The following is a 20192-nucleotide window of genomic DNA, read 5'->3' as shown; positions in this document are numbered from 1 at the left end:
AAGCGCCAGTCCGAAATCGACTGCCATGATCGCAACTCAGTGGGGAGATGCATAGAAATCGATGACCCTGTATTCGTTCTCAATCATGCTTTGGGACCCAAGTGGCTTGAGGTACTGTAATTGGCAAAGAGGGGAATAGGGTCATAGTGGTGAGACTTAACAATGAGCAGATATGCCGCAAACATCTGGACCAAGTAAAGAAAAGGTTCAGCATGAACACTGAGGAACCTGCGGAAGATCGTGAGATGTCACCCACACCACTGCCAGAGAACGAGCAACCAGGACATTCACCAGCATGCACAGTCCCTGCGGTCAGCCCGGACAGGCCGGAATCTCCTCAGGCAACAGAGCTGCATGCCAAGGCCCAACCACCAGAGCCCCAACTGCGGCGCTCCACGAGAGAGCGTCGACCGCCTGAAAGACTCAATCTTTGACCCAAAGACATTGGGGGGAGGTGATGTCATGTTTGTAACCTTCACATAACTGTAACCCTTATGTAACAACACTGTACATTGTATACACCTGAGTAATGCACACCTTGACCACAGGGGGTGAACTTGTGGGAGACACTCCTCACCTGGTCATCTAGGTATTTAAAGGGAGGTCCCACGCAGGGTCAGCACTTCTTGGTCCTGGGAATAAAGGTTCAGGTCATGTAGTGACTTTGTCTGCAGTACATGCGTCGTGTGATTTGAGAGTAAGGTGTAAGGACACCACAGTGATCATCGAGCCCATCAATGCCGCTTCAAACATTATGCGTGCAAAAGGCTGTGGAACAATGGGAAACCTCCAGCTAATGTGCAGACAAGCTGCAAACTCTGCAAACCACCACGTTGTAGAGGAAGGCCGATCCATGGCGGATCAAACTGAAATAGAGACTCAAACCGAGGAGGCAGAAGTGTACAGGGTACACACCTGCACCACAAAATGTCCACCGATCATATTAAAAGTTGAACTGAACGGAATTCCAGTATCCATGGAATTGGACATGGGTGCGAGTCAGTCTATCATGAGCAAAAGGCCTTTGAGAAGCTGTGGTGTAACAAGGCACAAAGGCCCAAGCTGAGCCCTATTCATACCCTCAAGCTGAGAACTTACAGTAAAGAGCTGGTCCCTGTAATTGGCAGTGCAGTAGTAAAAGTCTCCTATGATGGAGCGGTGCATGAACTACCACTATGGATTGTACCAGGAGATGGCCCCACACTGTTTGGCAGAAGCTGGCTGGGAAAATTCCGCTGGAACTGGGATGACATCCGAGCGCTTTCGTCCGTCGACAATGCCTCATGTGCCCAGGTTTTGAGCAAGCTCCCGTCGTTGTTTGAGCCAGGCATCGGAAATTTCTCTGGGGTGAAGGTGCAGATCCACTTGGTTCCCGATACATGACCCATCCACCACAAGGCATGTGCGGTGCCATAGATGATGCGAGAGAAAGTGGAGATCGAGCTGGACAGGCTGCAACGAGAGGGCATCATCATGCCGGTTGAGTTCAACGAGTGGGCCAGTCCGATTGTTCTGCTTCTCAAGGGCGATGGCACGGTCATAATTTGTGGGGACTATAAAGTAACGATTAACCGTTTTTTGCTGCAGGACCAGTACCCGCTACCCAAGGCAGACGACCTATTTGCGATGCTGGCAGGAGAGAAGATGTTCACCAAGTTGGACCTGACCTCGGCCTACATGACACAGGAGCTGGCGGAATCTTCGAAAGGCCTCACCTGCATCAACACGCACAAAGGTCTGTTCATCTACAATAGATGCCTGTTTGGGATTCGATCGGCCGCGGTTATTTTTCAAAGGAACATGGAGAGTCTGCTAAAGTCGGTTCCGCGCACCGTGGTTTTCCAGGACGACGTATTGATCATTGGTTGGGACACCATTGAACACTTGGGGAGCCTGGAACAGGTTCTAAGTCGGCTAGATCGTGTGGGACTCAGATTGAAATGCTCGAAGTGTGTGTTCCTGGTGCTAGAGGTCGAGTTCTTAGGGAGAAGAATCGCAGCAGACGGCATCAAACCCACCGATGCCAAGGCGGAGGCCATCAAAAACGCGCCAAGACCACAGAACATGAAAGAGCTGCGGTCGTTCCTGGGACTCCTCAATTATTTTGGTAATTTCCTACCCGGGTTAAGCACCTTGCTAGAACCTCTACACATGTTGCAATGCAAGGTAGATGACTGGGTGACTGGGTATGGAGGAAATGACAAGAGACTGCTTTTGAGAAAGCCAGAAATGTGTTATGTTCCAACAAACTGCTTGTTCTGTATGACCCATGTAAATCTTTAGTGCTAGCTTGCGATGCGTCTTCGTATGGGGTCGGGTGTGTGTTACAAGCAGCAAACGAATTGGGAACATTGCAACCGGTCGCTTATGCATCCAGGAGTTTGTCCAAGACCGAAAGGGCCTACAGCATGATTGAAAAAGCAGCTCTGACATGCATTTAAGGCGTGAAAAAAATGCACCAGTATCTGTTTAGGTTTAAGTTCGAGTTAGAAACGGACCATATCGCTCAATCTCGCTATTCTCAGAGAGCAAAGGTATTAATACCAATGCCTCTGCTAGCATCCAAAGATGGGCGCACACAATGTCTGCATATAACTATGTAATTCGCCACAGGCCAGGCACAGAGAACTGCACTGATACTTTCAGTCGGCTACCATTGCCCACCACCGGGGTGGAAATGGCACAGCCTGCAGACTTGCTCTCGGTAATGGATGCATTTGAAAACGAAACATCACCCGTTACGGCCCACCAGATCAGGACCTGGACCAGCCAAGAGCCTTTACTGTCCCTTGTAAAAAAACTGTGTCCTCCATGGGAGCTGGTCCAGCGTCCCAGCGGAGATGCATGAAGAGATCAAGCCATTCCAGCGGCACAAAGACGAAATGTCTATACAGGCGGATTGTCTTTTGTGGGGTAATCACGTAGTTTTGTCTAAGAAAGGCAGGGAAACGTTCATACGCGACCTACACAGTACCCACCCAGGCATAGTACTGATGAAAGCTATAGCCAGATCCCATGTGTGGTGGCCCGGCATTGACTCAGATTTGGAATCTTGCATGCGCCAATGAAACATTTGCTCGCAACTGAGCAATGCACCCAGGGAGGCACCGCTAAGTTTGTGGTAATGGCCCTCCAAACCATGGTCTAGGATCCACGTTGACTTTGTTGGCCTGTTTCTAGGCAAAATGTTTTTGGTTGTTGTGGATGCTTATTCAAAATGGACTGATTGTGTAATAATGTCTGTAAGCGTGTCCACTGCCACCATCAAAAGCCTATGAGTCATGTTCGCCACTAACGACCTGCCTGATGTCCTTGTCAGCGACAATGGGCCGTACTTCACCAGCGCTGAATTCAAGGAATTCATGACCTGCAATGGGATCAAGCATGTCACATCTGTCCCGTTCAAGCCCGCATCCAATGGCCAGGCAGAACAGGCAGTCCCAACCATCAAGCAAAGCTTGAAACGCATGTCGGAAGGCTTCTTGCAGACCCGCCTGTCCCGAGTCCTGCTCATCTACCGCACAAGACTCCACTCGCTCACCAGGGTTCCCCCCGCCGAACTGCTCATGAAAAGGGCACTCAAAACAAGGCTCTCTCTAGTCCATCCTGATCTCCATGATCACGTCAAGGGCAGGCGGCATCAACAAAGCATGTACCATGATCGCGCAAATTTGTCACTCGATATTGAAGTCAATTACCCTGTACTTGTACTCAACTATGGACATGGTCCCAAATGGCTTGCTGGCACTGTCATGGCAAAGAAGGGAGTAGGGTGTTTGAGGTCAAACTTGCAAATGGACTAACTTGCAGAAAGCATTTGGACCAAACCAAACTGCGATTCACAGACAGCCACAAGCAACCTGAAGAGGACACCACCAACTTTGACCCTCCGATACACACACAAGTGGCAACCGACATCACGGTTGACCACGAAGCTGAACTCATCATCCCCACCCAGCAGCACAGCAACGCCAACTGCGCAGCAGCCCAGCGAAGGCCCAACCAACTCACCTGTGCCTGTGTTTGTACAGAGACGATCGACTAGGGAGCGGAAAGCCCCAGATCGTCTCACCCTGTAAATAAGTGTACTATTGACTTTGGCCGGTGGGGGGGGAGTGAAGTTATGTATGCAACACCTTGTAACCAGCATTCTACCGCCATCAGAGGGTGCATCTAGTGGAGTCCCAAGGGATCCCAGCATCCCATGGGAGCATTGCATATAAGCAGGCCTCCCATGCTGTGCCAGCAATCTGGAGTCAGAATAAAGAGACTAAGGTCACACTTATTCAAGTCCACAGTATTCAGTCACATTGCTTTATTTGGGACATAACAGTAATATAGGAAGTGTAGCAGACAATTTGCACACAGCAAGCTCCCACAAACAGCAATGTGATGTTGATCAGATAATCTGTTTCAGGTTTTTGTTGACGGATAAATATTGGCCTAGACATTGGGGAGAAGAACTCCCCTGCTTTTATTCAAAATAGTGCCATAGGATCCTTTTTGTCCACCTGACTGGGCAGAACCGGCCTCGGTTTAATGTCTCATCCAAAAGACAGCACCTCCGACAGTACTGGACTAAAGTCTCAACTAGATTCTGTGCTCAAGTCTGTGGAGTGGGACTTGGCCCACAGCCTTCTGACTTAGAGGTGAAAGGGTTACCAGAGTACCATATGGGGCAAAATTTAAAAAAAATATTTTGTAAAGCGATGGATTGAGAACAACAGACACCTTTAAATAAACCTATAATTCTGAAAGAGTTGTGTAAGGTCAAAGATAGCTGATTTACAATGCTATGATTCACTGATCAAAAGTTATATTTTGGATGAAGTGGAAAGCAGGGTGTTACATTCTCCTTTCAAACTCCTAGAGATAGAATATGAGCTTGGATGAGAACCAAAACAAATAATATTGTCCTGCACTTATAGTCATACAAGTTTCAAGGCAGACTAGTCTGTCTTGATCCATTCACTCTGCTGATAGCTGGATGTTCTCAAAGCGCCTCATGGCAAATTCACCTTTATGACAAATACTTTGGCCCCATTCCTAAATGGACGACTGTAGGCCAGTGATCCCTGGATCGATCTAGACTAATTCCAACCTGAAGATTGCTAAAGTGTCCTGATTTAGTGTTAAAGCAATAAAAAGTAGGTCATTTTATTTTTCACAGACTCTGCTATTGCAATTTATCTTTGGAATAATCACTGTCATATTGTAATGACTGGAAATACCAGAATGGGGACCTTTATCAAGAGAATTATTTGTATGATGTAGCATTTGGTAATTTTTTTAATTGACTATTTCCACTTCTGGCCATTATTGTTAAAGTAATCATTATCATGCTGGTAACCACCATGCAGGAGAAATTTATGATACTGTCAAATAATGTGCATATGCGTCAGGAATTATGTTAGCAGTAGGTTAGATCAGCTAGCCTTCCATAGACAGCTAAATGCCAACATAATACAGAAGAATTTTAAATGGATATAATGACCAGTTTAAATTCATGGTGGTTTGACAATTCGCTTAATATCTATTACAGTATGGGTTTCTCAATGAGACGGATTGAAGTTAGTCAAGTCTATAATAATATGTCATATGCGTAACAGAAACAAAGACAGACAGGCAGAGGTAGCAAGAGAGCAATAGCAGCAGCAACAATAGCAGTAGTTATGGTGGAAATCAGCAGAACTGTTTAATGAAGGCACTATACTGAACCAAGCACATCTTGGGAGTAAAATAGCATTGGCAAGATCTGGTTATTTTAACAAGAAAATTAGGACATTTAGCAACAGCAATGATCTAGTCATTAAAATAGCTTCTAAAATATGGTAATAAAAAGGCTCTCTGGGTTTATAAGGTGTTAACAAATAATTCTCTGAGGCAGAAATGTGTTAATATATTTTCTCAGTGTGTGTACACTAGATAGAATAATTTCAGAATTTCTCTCTATCACAAGATTTGTTGACAAACCTTTGAGTAAATATTTTTTTGTTGACTACATTTCATCAGGTCGACAAATAAAACAATATCATTGGTTTCATGTAAATAGCTCAAGAGGAAATTAAAAAGGATGTTTACGGTAGCATGCCTCAAAGATGCCTTATAGAGCTCCACGGCGGTATAGAAGTTCCAGATGTCAAACTAATAATAGCAGCGACAGTTATCTGCAGAAATATCAAAACATTGAATTTTGGGATAGTGTAGCATATTTTTGTTGTTATAGGAATTTTTTTTTACAAAATAAACCAGCTTCTTGATTTGTCATTGACCTCGTCTTTAACGTTCATTAATCCACCTATTGAAAGATTGGAGAAGGGCACGCGGGGGCATGTGAGTTTACAGTATCCACTTCATATTTCAAAGGGCATTGTCGCAGCTCCTAGATTACGCTGTTGTATCAGTAGAGTTAACTCTGGGACATAAGTACTCAGCCCAGTTACAGGGATACCTGTGCTGCTGGACCTGTGAGAGTATCTATGGCAGACATAAATTTGTAACAAGCACTTTATCACATCCTCAGGATGTCCCAAAGCATGTCATAATCAATGGATTATTTTTCAAGTGTAGTCATCATTTGAACTACCAGACCTACAGGAGGACTTATTGTTTAATGTTTCATTTGAATGACAGTACATCCAACAATCCAGCACTTCCTCAGTACTCCACTGAACCATCAACTTAGATCATGTGCTCATGTCCTGGAGTGGTGGTTGAACTCAAAACTGATAGTGTGTGGCAGATGTCTGGTACTCCCAACACTGACCATGCACTATCAATATAAGGGAGGCAAAATCCATGCCCGGAAGCTGACTTTTCTGGGTCCGATGGGTGGCATTGAGAGGCATGGAAAGCACATTCATAGAAATTTCTGCGGGATCTGCCCACCCCCTTGACTGCAATTTTTGCTGTGCACCCCACATGCCAAGCTCTGCCTTCAAGAGCGTTAATTCATGAGACACAATCTTTGGCTTAGAGCTGGAGGTTAAAAATGCAACTCGTCAGTATTGGCAGTTAGAAGTAGTCTGAAAGTAAGATGTCAAAATAAGTAAATCAGCTCATGAAATGCATGCTTTATTATTTATTTACCCATTTTTTTTGAGGAGAGAAGTGAAATTGACTTACGTACGTGGAACTTACTTTCACTGTGGCATTGCCTGTGAAATAAACTGTATACTAATTTATATCTGGCCTCATCTTACCAGGTGTGTTCTCAGTCCATCTTCTAAAAAGTAGGTGGTGTATGTGAGGGCATGTGAGAAAGATATGAATGTTAAATTCAGATCATAAGAGGGTCCCATTATTATGCCCTGAGTGGCTAACGTTATTGTATATCCTATTCTCGCCGCACAGCACTGCCCCCCAGTCATCAAGATCCATGGCACGGCCCTGGACAACGTGGACCATTTCCCATATCTCGGGAGCGTCTTATCAACAAGAGCAGACATTGATGACGAGATTCAACACCACCTCCAGTGCACCAGTACAGCCTTTGGTCGTCTGAGGAAAAGAGTGTTCAAAGACCAGGCCCTCAAATCTACCACGAAACTCATGGTCTACACGGCTGTAGTAATACCCATCCTCCCGTGTGGCTCAGAGACATGGACCATGTACAGTAGACACCTCAAGTCGTTGGAGAAATAACACCAACGATGTCTCCGCAAGATCCTACAAATCCCCTGGGAGGACAGCTGCACCAACATTAGCGACCTCGCCCAGGCCAACATCCCCAGCATTGAAGCACCGACCACACTTGATCAGCTCCACTGGGCAGGTCACATTGTCCGCATGCCAGAACGAGACTCCAAAAGCAAGTGCTCTACTCGGAACTCCTCCACGGCAAATGAGCCAAAAGTGGGCAGAGGAAACATTACAAGGATACCCTCAAAGCCTCCCTGATAAAGTGCAACATTCTCACTGACACCTGGGAGTCCCTGGCCAAAGACCATCCTAAGTAGAGGAAGTGCATCCGGGAGGGTGCTGAGCACCTCGTGTCTCATCGCCGAGAGCATGCAGAAATCAAGTGCAGACAGCAGAAAGAGCGTGCGGCAAATCTGTCCCACCCTCCCTTACCCTCAACGACTACCTGTCCCACCTGTGACAGGGACTGTGGCTCTCGTATTGGACTGTTCAGCCACCTAACGACTCATTTTAAGAGTGGAAGCAAGACTGCCTATGATGATAGCCATATGTTGGGCAGTATGGGCACATTCCTAAATATAAGATGCAAACACTGTTTACAGTGTTAGGAATGTGAATTTTGTAATAATACAGACAAAGGCTGCATTCCTCTGCCTATACCTACATTACAATAGTGACGACACTTCAAAAAGTACTTCATTGACTGAAAAAGCACTTTGGGATGTTTGGTGGTCATGAAAGGCGCTATATAAATGCAAGTCTTTCTTTCTATATGCCAACAATGAATTCTTGGACACGGAGTAAAACACTTGCTGTTTATTAAAGATTTCCAACCAACACAGAGGTCACAAATGATGTTTTGCTGCAGAAGATACACACATTACAAAACCCTCCAGATGTCTTCCTTCATCTCCCAACCTCATATTACAATGGTCTTGCTTTTAAGCTCAACTGACAGGCCATTACATCACCTCCTCCATGACTTTTACTCTTGGTTTTACTAGCTCAACATAGCAAAACTCAAAAAGGCTCCATAACATGATTGCATTACCTATCAGCCTATCATATCTATTTACTTGTACTGAAAGGAATAAACATATAGATGTATCCATAAGAAGATTAGAAATATCCAAGGCTATGTTATATGACAGTTACAGCTTTACAGATATTGCCTGTCAATTACATTTGCAGTTTTTTTAATTCTAAGATTTAACTACAGACCTTCATATAAAATGGAACATAATACAAGTGATTCTTTCATGCAAAGTGGATTTCTTAATTATTTTGCAATGTTAATCTCGAACAGGAGTAAGCATTGCTGTACCTAAGATAATATAAGGCAAAGCATAATGCAAGTTTTATTTTCTCATTATAACGTAATAGTACATTAATATACAGAATATTGAAAAAGAAAGGGGGAAGAGAGCAAGGATTGTGGGCTTTTCTAACCAGCATTTCAGTAACTATCTTTTTACAGGGATATTGGAGAAATTAATAAAATGCAGAAGTAATGTATTTCAGAGTTTTATCATGACAAATTGTATTTATCATATTCAAACCAAATTAATATTGAGGTAGATTTTGCTCATAGAATGATACAGCACAGAAGGAGGCCATTTGGCTCATCTTGCTTGTGCTGGGTCTTGGAAAGAGCTATCCAAATAATCCCACTATCCTGCTATCTCTCCATAGCCCTGTAATTTTTCCCCTTCATTATTTATCCAATTCCCTTTTGAATATTACTATTGAATCTGCTTCTGCCACCCTTTCAGGCAGTGCATTCCAGATCACAACAAATCGCGGAAAACTTTTTTTCCTTCATGACACCTCTGGTTCTTTTGCCAATCACCTTAAATCTGTATCCTTTGGTTACTAATCTGAGGAAGGACATTCTTGCTATTGAGGGAGTGCAGTGAAGGTTCACCAGACTGATTCCCGGGGTGGCAGGACTGACATATGAAGCAAGATTGGATTGACTAGGCTTATATTCACTGGAATTTAGAAGAATGAGAGGGGATCTCATAGAATCATATTAAACTCTGATGGGATTGGACAGGTTAGCTGCAGGAAGAACATTCCCAATGTTGGGGAAGTCCAGAATCAGGGGTCACAGTCTAAGGTTAAGGGGTAAACAATTTAGGACCTAGATGAGGAGAAACTTCTTCACTCAGAGAATTATGAAGCTATGGAATTTTCTACCACAGAAAGTTGTTGAGGACAGTTCGTTAGATATATTCAAAAGGGAGTTAGATGTGGCCCTGACGGCTAAAGGGATCAAGGGGTATGGAGAGAAAGCAAGAATGGGGTACTGAAGTTGCATGATCATATTGAATGGTGGTACAGGCTCGAAGGGTCGAATGGCCTACTCCTGCGCCTATTTTCTATGTTTTACTGACCCTTCTGCCACTGGAATCAGCTTCTCCTTATTTACTCATGATTTTGAATACCTCTACCAAATCTCCTCTTAACCCTCTCTGCTCTAAGGAGGACACTCCCAGCTTCCCCAGTCTATCCACGTAACTGAAGTCCCTCATCCCTGGAACCATTCACGTAAATCTTTTCTGCACCCTCTCTAATGCCTTCACATCCTTTCTACAGTGTGGTGCCTAGAATTGAACACAATACTCGGGCTAGGCCTAACTGATGCTTTATAAAGGGGTTGGAGTATAAAAGCAGGGAAGTATTGCTACAGTTATATAGGGTATTGGTGAGGCCACACCTGGAATACTGCATGCAATTTTGGTTTCCATATTTACGAAATGATATACTTGCTTTGGAGGCAGTTCAGAGAAGGTTCACTAGGTTGATTCTGGAGATGAGGGGGTTGACTTAAGAGGAAAGGTTGAGTAGTTTTGGCCTCTACTTATTGGAATTCAGAAAATTGAGTGGTGATCTTATTGAAACGTATAAGATTATGAGGGGACTTGACAAGGTAGATGCAGAGAGAATGTTTCCACTGATGGGGGAGATTAGAACTAGAGGGCATGATCTTAGAATAAGGGGCTGTCCATTTAAAACTGAGAGGAGGAGAAATTTCTTTTCTCAGAGGGTTGTGGATCTGTGGAATTCGCTGCCTCAGAGAGCTGTGGAAGCTGGGACATTGAATAAATTTAAGACAGATAGACAGTTTCTTAACCGATAAGGGAATAAGGGGTTATGGGGAGCGGGCAGGGAAGTGGACCTGAGTCCATGATTGGATCAGCCAAGATCGTATTAAATGGCGGAGCAGGCTCGAGGGGCCGTATGGCCTACTCCTGCTCCTATTTCTTATGTTTAGCATATTTTCCTTGTTTTTGTACTCAACACCTCTATTAATAAAGCCAAGGATCCCATATGCTTTTTAACAGCCTTCTCAACTTTTTCTGCCTCCTTCAAAGACTTGCGTACAAACGCTCCCAGATCCCTTTGTTTCTGCACCCCCTTTAACATTGTACCAGTTACATAAAGGCATGTACATTTCCAGTTTGGAGCTTCAAGTGCCAAGAGCACATATCAGGAATTTGGGGCAGGAGTTCAACAGACCCTGCAGCACTTTCAATGGATGGAAAATCATCTCAGCTCAGTACACTGCTATCCCTGCCAGCAGCTCAATTCTTAATATGTGTTTCCGCTGCATGAAATTCCATGTTGGCAATGTTGAGTCCTAAAATCTATCCTATCTCAAGTTCAGCTTGTGGTAAAATGCTCTGAACGTTATGCATCGTTTGGGAAGTAAGACATTTTTGAACTTTTTAGGAAGTGTTCTTTACTGTGAACAAAGGAAGAATGATAACAATATTACAATACTTGCAAGTGAAATGTTGCTTTATTTTTCTACTCATCAAAGGCAGAAGATTACATGCTCCATGCTAGATTGAATTTCCCAGATTTGATAGTTAAAATCAGCATGCATCAATCTGGTTTTGTCAGTGTAAGAATCAAAATGTAACTAATTTCTGACTGACCAATTTATAATTTTCTCAGTTCCAAAATAGAAGTTTAACTTGCTTCTTCACTGATGCCATTTATAGCGGAACCGGACATCAGAATCTGGCATTAAGATGCCAAGGGCTGCGCGGTCATTACCAAATCCTACTGACTTTTCCCCTTGGATTATTTCCATGTCAAATGAAGCCAGCATTATTGTGAGAAACATTTTTATCTCAGTGACTGCCAAGTGTCTCCCAGGACACATACTAGATCCAGAACCAAAAGGCATCAAATAATACCGAAGCTTCTTTCCTCCCTTGGAAAAGGCAGTCTTCTCTCTTCCATTTTCTAGAAAACGGTTATACTTGTACACCTGGAAATATATGTAAAATAAAAATTTTAAGTTCTTTATGTATAGGGGGTGAAATTTGTCTTGGGCAGCAGCGCAAAACAGACGATGGCAAATCGGTGGCCCGATTTACATTCTGCCCGATTCTCTTTTCCATTCACTTCCGTGCTACTGATTTTTATCCAGTGTCCACTAATATAAAATGCATATACATGACTGTCAGGTGAGAAGAGCATTGGCCTTGGCTTTGGTGCCCTCCATAATCGAACAGTCTGCCAACTGGTTAGGATTGCGCATGCAGAATAGCCAATTGAGTGAAGTGTCAGAAAGTTGGCAACATCCATGGTCAAAGAAGTGTATTGGAAAGAGAAAGGGAGAAAATTGTAGAATATTGTTCATAAAAATCAGAACAAAATTCAACAAAATGTTTTAATTCAAAAGTATATTTATATAATTGTTTTGATTACACTTCAAATAGTTTGAAAGTAAAATGCCAATTGTAGATTTTGTTTGATGCAGTCACTTTTGCGGACCTTAAGATAAATAAAGCTATTAAATTTATAACTCGTGGAAAGATTTATCAGTTTCATTCATATTCATTAACTTACATATTATTGTTCCAAAAGATATAGGTTGTTGTGAAATGCATCCTTAACTGAGTAAATGTCAGAAAAGACTATGTTGTTTCAACTGGGTTTGGAAAAGACACTAAAAGAAGTTGGAGATTCAAATTAACTGTGAAAATTCAAGTCTGCCTACCACAAAGTGGAACACAATCTGTTCTCCAACTCTTTTTTATTTTCTCGCTTCTTTATTGATTGCCAAGGATTCTATTAAGCCACTGTGAAAACACTTGACACTCTACAATTTAATGCAGTGTTGCTAAGTATTTGAGTAATTTTATGGTTTGAATATTTTAGTTTGTTTAGCATATTTTTGTCCAATATACTGTAACCTCAGGTCTGTGTGTGCCTGGGCAACCTTTTAATCAGTCTCCTTGTAGTTTGTTTTTTAATGTAATGCTTATTCATGACTAAGTTATAACTTATGCTGTACTGCAACTGAATAAATGAAAAGCAAAGCAAAAAGACAGCATTCAATGTTCTGTCTTATCAATTGATCCTACAGTTACAATGGGCTGGATTTTCAGCTTTGCTCATTTTTGGGCGGTAATGGCGGCGGGGCAGTGAAGTTTGCATCAGGGAACAGTTTGCACTTCAGTCACAAAATTGGGTAGCTGGGCACTGAGTGTGGGGCGGAGCGCTAAGGGGAGGCATTGCCCACCTCTCTTAGGGCGCTAGGCCAGCTGAGCATGCGAAAATGCTGAGCTAAACAGTTGGCCCGGGAGCGCTCTAAGAGAGGCCTGGGGAGAAAAAAAACTTGAGAAAAAAAACACCAAAAACATTCTCAATACACAGCCCATGCCGTCACAACACAAATCACAACAAAAATAAAAGAAAAATCAATCACACTTACCTGAGGCGGATATTACTTACCCCACTGCAGCCGGTATGGGTTGGTTGAACAGCCCGTGTTCACAGGCAGTGACAGCAGAGCACGCCACACGGCGCCACAGGTCGGGCGGGACTCAAAAATCGAGCCGGTGTCGCAACCAGGGGTGTTGCCTCTTCCGGGTGGTAACGGTCTGCGCCCTGCCGAAACCGGCCCCGAAAACCCCAGCTGGAAGCTGGCCGTCCACCCAGAAGAGCTCATCGCTGCCATTGTCACCCCTCCGGGGCAAAAATAGAGGCAGGCAGGACCGGAAAATACAGCCCATTATGTTTACATTTTCAAAGATTTGAGCACTGCCCTTTCAAAAGGACTCTATTATAAATATTCCACTGGCCAGAGTTTTAATCATTTTTGTAAATAATCCAAAATGTAATTTTATTAAACATCATTGCTGGAGGACATAATAGTGATATACAATCTATCAAATAATGACAGCTATCAAAGCGTTAATGGCCTTTCTGTGACCCCCAAGTACAAACTGAACACAGGCTTTGTCAGGATCTGGAAATAAACATTACATGTATTGCTTAAGTGAGAGGGCAGAGATTAAGTTTTAAATCTGGACTTATATTACACCTGTGCTTTGAACATTACTTTTCTTGTCATTCCCAGGCCTAAGACCAGTGGTTGAACTAGCAAAATTAGCTGGCGTAGTATTAGTACATTATATATGAGTTATTCATAGTAATCATACTATGTAGATTCCTGCAAATTGCATCAAAATATGAAGCTACAGAGCAGCACCTAATGGTATTATCCTCCAGGTTAAATGTCATAATTTGTGATTAGAACCTTTTCCTGCCGCTTAACCACAAGAGGTCCATCTGAATAAGTAATCAACTCATTGGGTACGTGACGGAATATTTTTTTTTGCAAACAAAGTATAACAGATATCTGGGAAGGAAATAAATCCTCTCATAATGTATGTGGCCCAGAAAGCAGGTAATACATAGCTCTTTTCTCACAAACATGGGACATAGATTTATTCCATGAAATATTCTATATTTCAGTATCAGACAACTCTTGTCATAACTACTCTGAAGTATTCTGAAACAGTAACCAAAAACAAAACCAAACACTTCACTCACTCATGCTCCACAATTCACTTACCAAAAAACATTACAAGCCAAAACAAACTTGTACATACATCTCCTAAATAAAGTAAAACCAAACAAACCTCTGTAAGGCCATGCTTAATAACTCAAATGTATACACTGTAACCTCTTACAGCTAAATAGCAACTAATGACATCATAAGAACTGTGGTGTTAAATCCCCTGGTCTGCTACTACATATTGCATTGTACATCAAAAAGGACCACTACCTTGGAATAAAAACACAAGTTTCTTTTTAAGTTTTAGCACAAAAGTTGCACACATACGTCATACAAATTAAATATCACATAAGACTTTATTGCATACTGTGTTTATTCCTCGTGAAGCAAACCTATATAACTCATGACTTTGTCACTGCTGAGTTCTATATCTCACAGGAACATGAGTATGCCATTCAGCCCTTCAAATGAGTTCTGCCATTCAATCAGATTATGGCTCATCTGTACCTCGTTTCCATTTCCCCGTCTTTGCTCCATATCCTTTGATACACTTACATAACAAAAAAAAAATCGATCTTTGCCTTGAAAATTTCAATTGACACAGCATCTACAGCCTTTCGGAGGGGAGAGTTCCAGATTTCCACTACCCATTGTGTAAATAAGTGCTTCCTGATTTCACACCTAAATTGCCATGTTCCTTCATTTGTGGAACAAACAAGGAGTTTGACATACTCCTGTACCATATCCTCAGTAAAATTCAGCCTTGGGATCCTGAAGTGTTTATAAACTGAAGTAACTCTTAGAATGATCATAATCATTAAAATAAATGAATGACAGACTTGTAACTCTTTTCCAGATATCTGTCATTTTTATTTCCCTTCCTCTATATCAAAATCAAGCAGCTAGGCATATATTTGAAACCTGTAAAATTATAATTGTAAGTTTGAATTAGTGTTCATTCCATATATAACTATTATTGGAGACTAATGAATACCTGGGAGTAAATTACAAGGATTCAGGTGACATTAAATATGATGGAGTAGTTTACAGTCAACATCTGAACCCTGAGACCACTTTACAGCCTTGAACTTGGGTTCTGTTTGTTTGTTTTTAATAATTAATTTAGTTATTTTTTGGAGAGATTTTTTTTTAAATGCTCATAATAGCTACCAGCACATATAGCATATGTCAATGTAATTCAGGGTGTTAATTCATGAGAATATTTATGAAAGAGTATTAATGCTATGCAGCATGAACTAAACAATATTAACTATTTTTATTCAGTGGTAACTGACTAGGATTTAGTGTACTCAGTATATACTAAATTAAATGCTGGCCGGATCAAATTTTTTGTCCTGAAGAAAATCTGTCAATTAATACTAATGACTCAATTTAATGTATTCATATACACATGTACATGGGAAGGTCATGGTGAGAAAAAAAAACAGCAGTGTTAGCTGCTGCTGAAACAGTCATCCCCCTTTCTAACTTCAGCTCATAATTTAGTGTTAATGCTAGTTGCAGCAACAATTCACCAAATGCAATGTAGAACCTGATTGCATTTCATTTGCATGCAGGTGGCGAATCTCTGAAGCCACATTAAGGCTGAGCCAGGGTGGATTAATTTCCACTCTTTGATATTCATTAACTCTGGCTGCCGGAAAAAAAAACACAAGGAGATGACACAATTACCCTTAGAGCTTCACTGCAGAGCAACAGCTTCACAATCTCAAGTTCACGCCACCATATCAATTATCAAGAAAGGGGAGAATCCTTATGAAGTGATGTGAAGCAACATACAGCTATTACAGGATTTTTTGGAATCAATGATGCTCTGGCGCAATTATCGAAATGGTGCAGCTTATTTGTTACTGATGCAGTTCTTTATTCTTTCTTTCGGTCATCAAGTGATCCATTACCTGACAAAGCCCAGAGTTTCCTTGACTTCAAGCCAATCAATTCACAGTTTAATGTTAATCCTTTTCAAAGCAACACTACTCAATCTCATTCCCATATTCTCTATTGAGACACTAAATTCAATGACCTGCAGGTCTTCGACCACACGCTATACAAAAGACGGGAGATTTTTCCGCAAGAGAGAGCAACAGCAATACTAAAACAAAAGGCCTGGTTGTTGCTGTATGGCTGCAGGATTGAATGAGCAGCACATGCACCACACCACATACCTCAGGATCTTCATAAACCTCTGGGTCCATGTGTAGAATTTGAGGATAAAGGGCTACCATATCTCCTTTTCTCAACTTGATTCTTTGTTCGTCCTTAAATGTTAGACTGAAATCCTCCTGGGCAATTCGGATGTTCATAGAGGAACTGCATAAGCGAAGGCTTTCATTTATTGCACTTCCTAAAGGCATGTGATAATAAGAATAGACAAAGGGAAATAATGCACAGAGAGAGAATGGTGTTACCATCATGAATTTCAGAAAGATCCTGTCTCAGACCGTCACATCTTTTATGTCCATAACTTAAAATTTATTTTGGAAAAATCCCTACAATTATTAGCATGGTGAATGATACATTGGCTGTAATGAGTACGTGATAAAGAGCTGGAATTTTTGAATTTTAATACAAAAAGAGAGATGTGGTTTCCTTTCAGTAAAAATGACAATCACTGTTAGAAAACCTTTTCAATCTGAAGGCACCACCCTATGCGAGAAGGCTCCAGAAACCCAATGTCCTTGCTATCCCAGTGGCCTTCACCTTTTGTTCCCTGCTCGACAGATTTTATGGCTAATTTCCGGCAATTTATCCTGGCAGTTTGAGGAAGAATTCCTATGGGAATAATGTGCATAATTTGCATAAATCATTCTGTTAGAATGCATATCAGCATGTAGCTCCTGTCTAGGGTTGCAACACTCGCATTGTAATCAAAACTGACTTCTTTCCAACAGCATATCTGTATACTGCATTTAGCAACTTGATTCTGTCTGATCGTCATGTGAAAGCAGAAAAATTGAGTATCCGCCCATCAGAACTCATCACCTGTGTTAAAGGGAGTAACATAAAGTAAGTTTCCCTCACAACCTGAGCATCACCGTGTTGTTAAAAAAGGAAGCTTAAAAAACTGCAAGTGCTAATCTGAAGTAAACAGCAACTGTTCTTTCAGTAAACATTAAATCTGTTGCAGCGTACACAGAAAATAAAGTGGCATGGGATGCATTCTCGCAGGAGGTTTTTCCTTAAGCGTGCATTTGTCTAAAGGAATGAAGCTTCGGTCAGCTCTGTGTGGTCAGCGCGGTGATTCAATGTGACGTACAGTGAGTCTGTGCATATTCTTTTGGACTGCCTTCGTTACTATAATCAGGCAGAGTCAAATCGGTTTGTTGGTGACGAAGCCAGCACAGAACTGCGGATCCAGAATGCAGTCTGGATTGCGGATTGCCACAAGGCACCCGACACGATAGATTCTAACTGGCAGTGTTCTGGCAGCGAAACTTCGCAGCGTACGAAAAAATGTCTACCCCCTATTCTCATGCTGTGTGCAGCCACAAGAAAGACACTGTGTATAAACCATTTTAGTACGTGCTTGGGAAATGATAGATGACATGTGAAACATTACTGTTTGCCTAAGAAATCAGATGAAACAAATAAAAATCTCATGACTGCAGCACACAACTGTGAAATGGTAGTGTAGTGGTTATCGTACAAGCAACATGGTCACATTCCATTGGTTGACATTCTCTCTGGCCGCATGGCAGTCAGTGGCTGATGTAGTATCACAAATGACAATTGGGCAAGCATATCTTATGCAGAAGTTAATCACGATAATGGAGCACAAAGTGTGTCTTTGTGGTCAGATCGTAAATGACAAATCTGTTTTACCTTACAGTACCAGCTACATGTGGGAGGTTAGGCTGCTTTGGCTTTGAGCAATCATGATGATAATTATTAAATGACAAAAGTAATGAGTCAGATTATGATCAGCAAGGGAGAAACACAGGCCTATGGGGTTTGAGCTGACAAATTAAAAGACACACATTTCTATAAAACACGGAAAGCCTGTAACAGATACCCCAAAATAAAAATAAGATGCAAAAAATCTCATCAATCTAAACAACCTGCTTACAATTTCTTGCACGCATTTAACATATATCAGAAGCAGCCATCCAATGCTACAGACAGATCAGCTGGTAGCTTGGGAGGTCTTCCATTCAGTACCAAGATGTACAGTAAATTATCCAGTGCAGTAGAGCAACATCTGCTTCTGAGCTAGTACCGAACAAACAAGGCAGTTTAAAGCCTACCATGGGATAACCAGGCAGCAAGTGAATACGACCCTTAGCTTTCCCAAACACATTAGAGACTAAACTGCAGGGTGCATGTTCAGGTTAGAGGAAATATTCACAATCCTTTCTGAAAACAGACTACATTGCCAGTATCAGTAAAGGGTTTCCTATTTTTTCTTGAATGGATATATGTCTTATGTTAAGGTTGTAAGTCTAATGTTGTATAATAAGATTTTGATTTAGCTTAGTTTTAATGTGAAAGTTTAAATTATATCTACAATCTATGCACAGTCTTGATAGAAGACAATGTATAGCAATGCCCTAATGCATTCAGATTACAACCAAGTCTTATTTTGTTCCTTACACAGTAAGTAATGGTACAATTGTATTGCTTTATGCAAGACTAGTTAAATATTACTGTTCTGTTTGTCATGGTCTATTGTACATAGCAGGATTCAACTGTGTTATGAGACAACAATCAACACACAAATACTTTCTGGTAATCTCCATGAACTGAATTGCTTTTTAGAAAAACTGAGAAATGAAGCAAGTTACAGCAGTGAAACTAACTAATTTGAGTCTGTATTGCCATCATTGATAGACAGACAAACTGGGCTAAAATGAAGCGGTCAGCTTGAAATACAACATGGTGATTAGATACCCAATCGCCAATCAGATCCTGGAACAAAGGGTTGCAAAAAGCCTAAAGGTCATTATCAACCACTTTTATATTCAAAACCTGACTCAAGACTTAGAAAGTCCCGTGTAATGGGATTCAATAAAACGGAACATTAAATGATCAATGACTAACTGGCAACACTACAGTAGTCGATCCCAGTTGTTGTTTTCAATTTGTCAGCCAATAAACTGACAATAAAAGAAAAGTGACAATAAGCAGGATTCACTCCAGGATAATGGAGATTTCCTTCAAGAAAAATTTAAAAATGAATTGTTGTGCAATAAAACCACAATCAAAATAATTCCATCATTTAGTTGTATAAATTATGTTGAGATTTTCAGTAAATTGGTTATAAAAAAATTCACACCTACTCTTTTTGATGAGTATAAGGAGAAATTGATATTACAGTATGCTTGTTTTGACAATACTGGATAGCACAGAAGAACACTGATGCATTATCGAACTAATTCTGATCTACTGAAACTAACTGCAACCTTACAAAGTGTGAGTAAAAGAGATGAGTGGACCCATTATGGATTGATTTGAAAGGCAGGTCTGGTTTTACATTGTGAAGTCTATCCCAGGGTATTTCGTAGCTAATGCCTATTGATGGAAATTAGCATGCTGGGAAATGTGCCTTTTCTACCAGGTCTACCATTTCCACATCAATTTTCAAGGACCACTCACAAAGCTGCCTTTAACGTTTAAGTGATGCACTATAAAATGGATGTTTTATATGGGCTCGATTAATAAAGAAGTCACAAACAATGTATATAAATCAGCAGTGTGGTACTATAGTTCA

The 20192-nt window shown here is 41.4% G+C and overlaps 1 protein-coding gene across 1 annotated transcript in view; it reads right to left on the bottom strand.

The window, feature by feature from the left end:
• Nucleotides 1-8442: 8442 nt before the first annotated feature.
• Nucleotides 8443-20192, bottom strand: part of cyp7b1 (cytochrome P450, family 7, subfamily B, polypeptide 1) — a 275831-nt gene continuing 264081 nt past the window's right edge. Inside the window, exons 5-6 of the mRNA XM_070891825.1 lie at nucleotides 16651-16829; nucleotides 8443-11923 (exon numbers count right to left, since the gene is read on the bottom strand). Coding sequence (XP_070747926.1) covers nucleotides 11633-11923; nucleotides 16651-16829 — 470 coding nt within the window. The 3' untranslated portion in view covers nucleotides 8443-11632. The remainder of the gene's footprint in view (nucleotides 11924-16650; nucleotides 16830-20192) is intronic.

This window comes from Pristiophorus japonicus, chromosome 1, assembly GCF_044704955.1.
Source record: "Pristiophorus japonicus isolate sPriJap1 chromosome 1, sPriJap1.hap1, whole genome shotgun sequence".
NCBI classification, from domain to species: Eukaryota; Metazoa; Chordata; class Chondrichthyes; family Pristiophoridae; genus Pristiophorus; species Pristiophorus japonicus.
The sequence above is the reverse complement of the archived record's forward strand: the minus strand, read 5'-3'. Positions and strand labels throughout refer to the sequence as shown.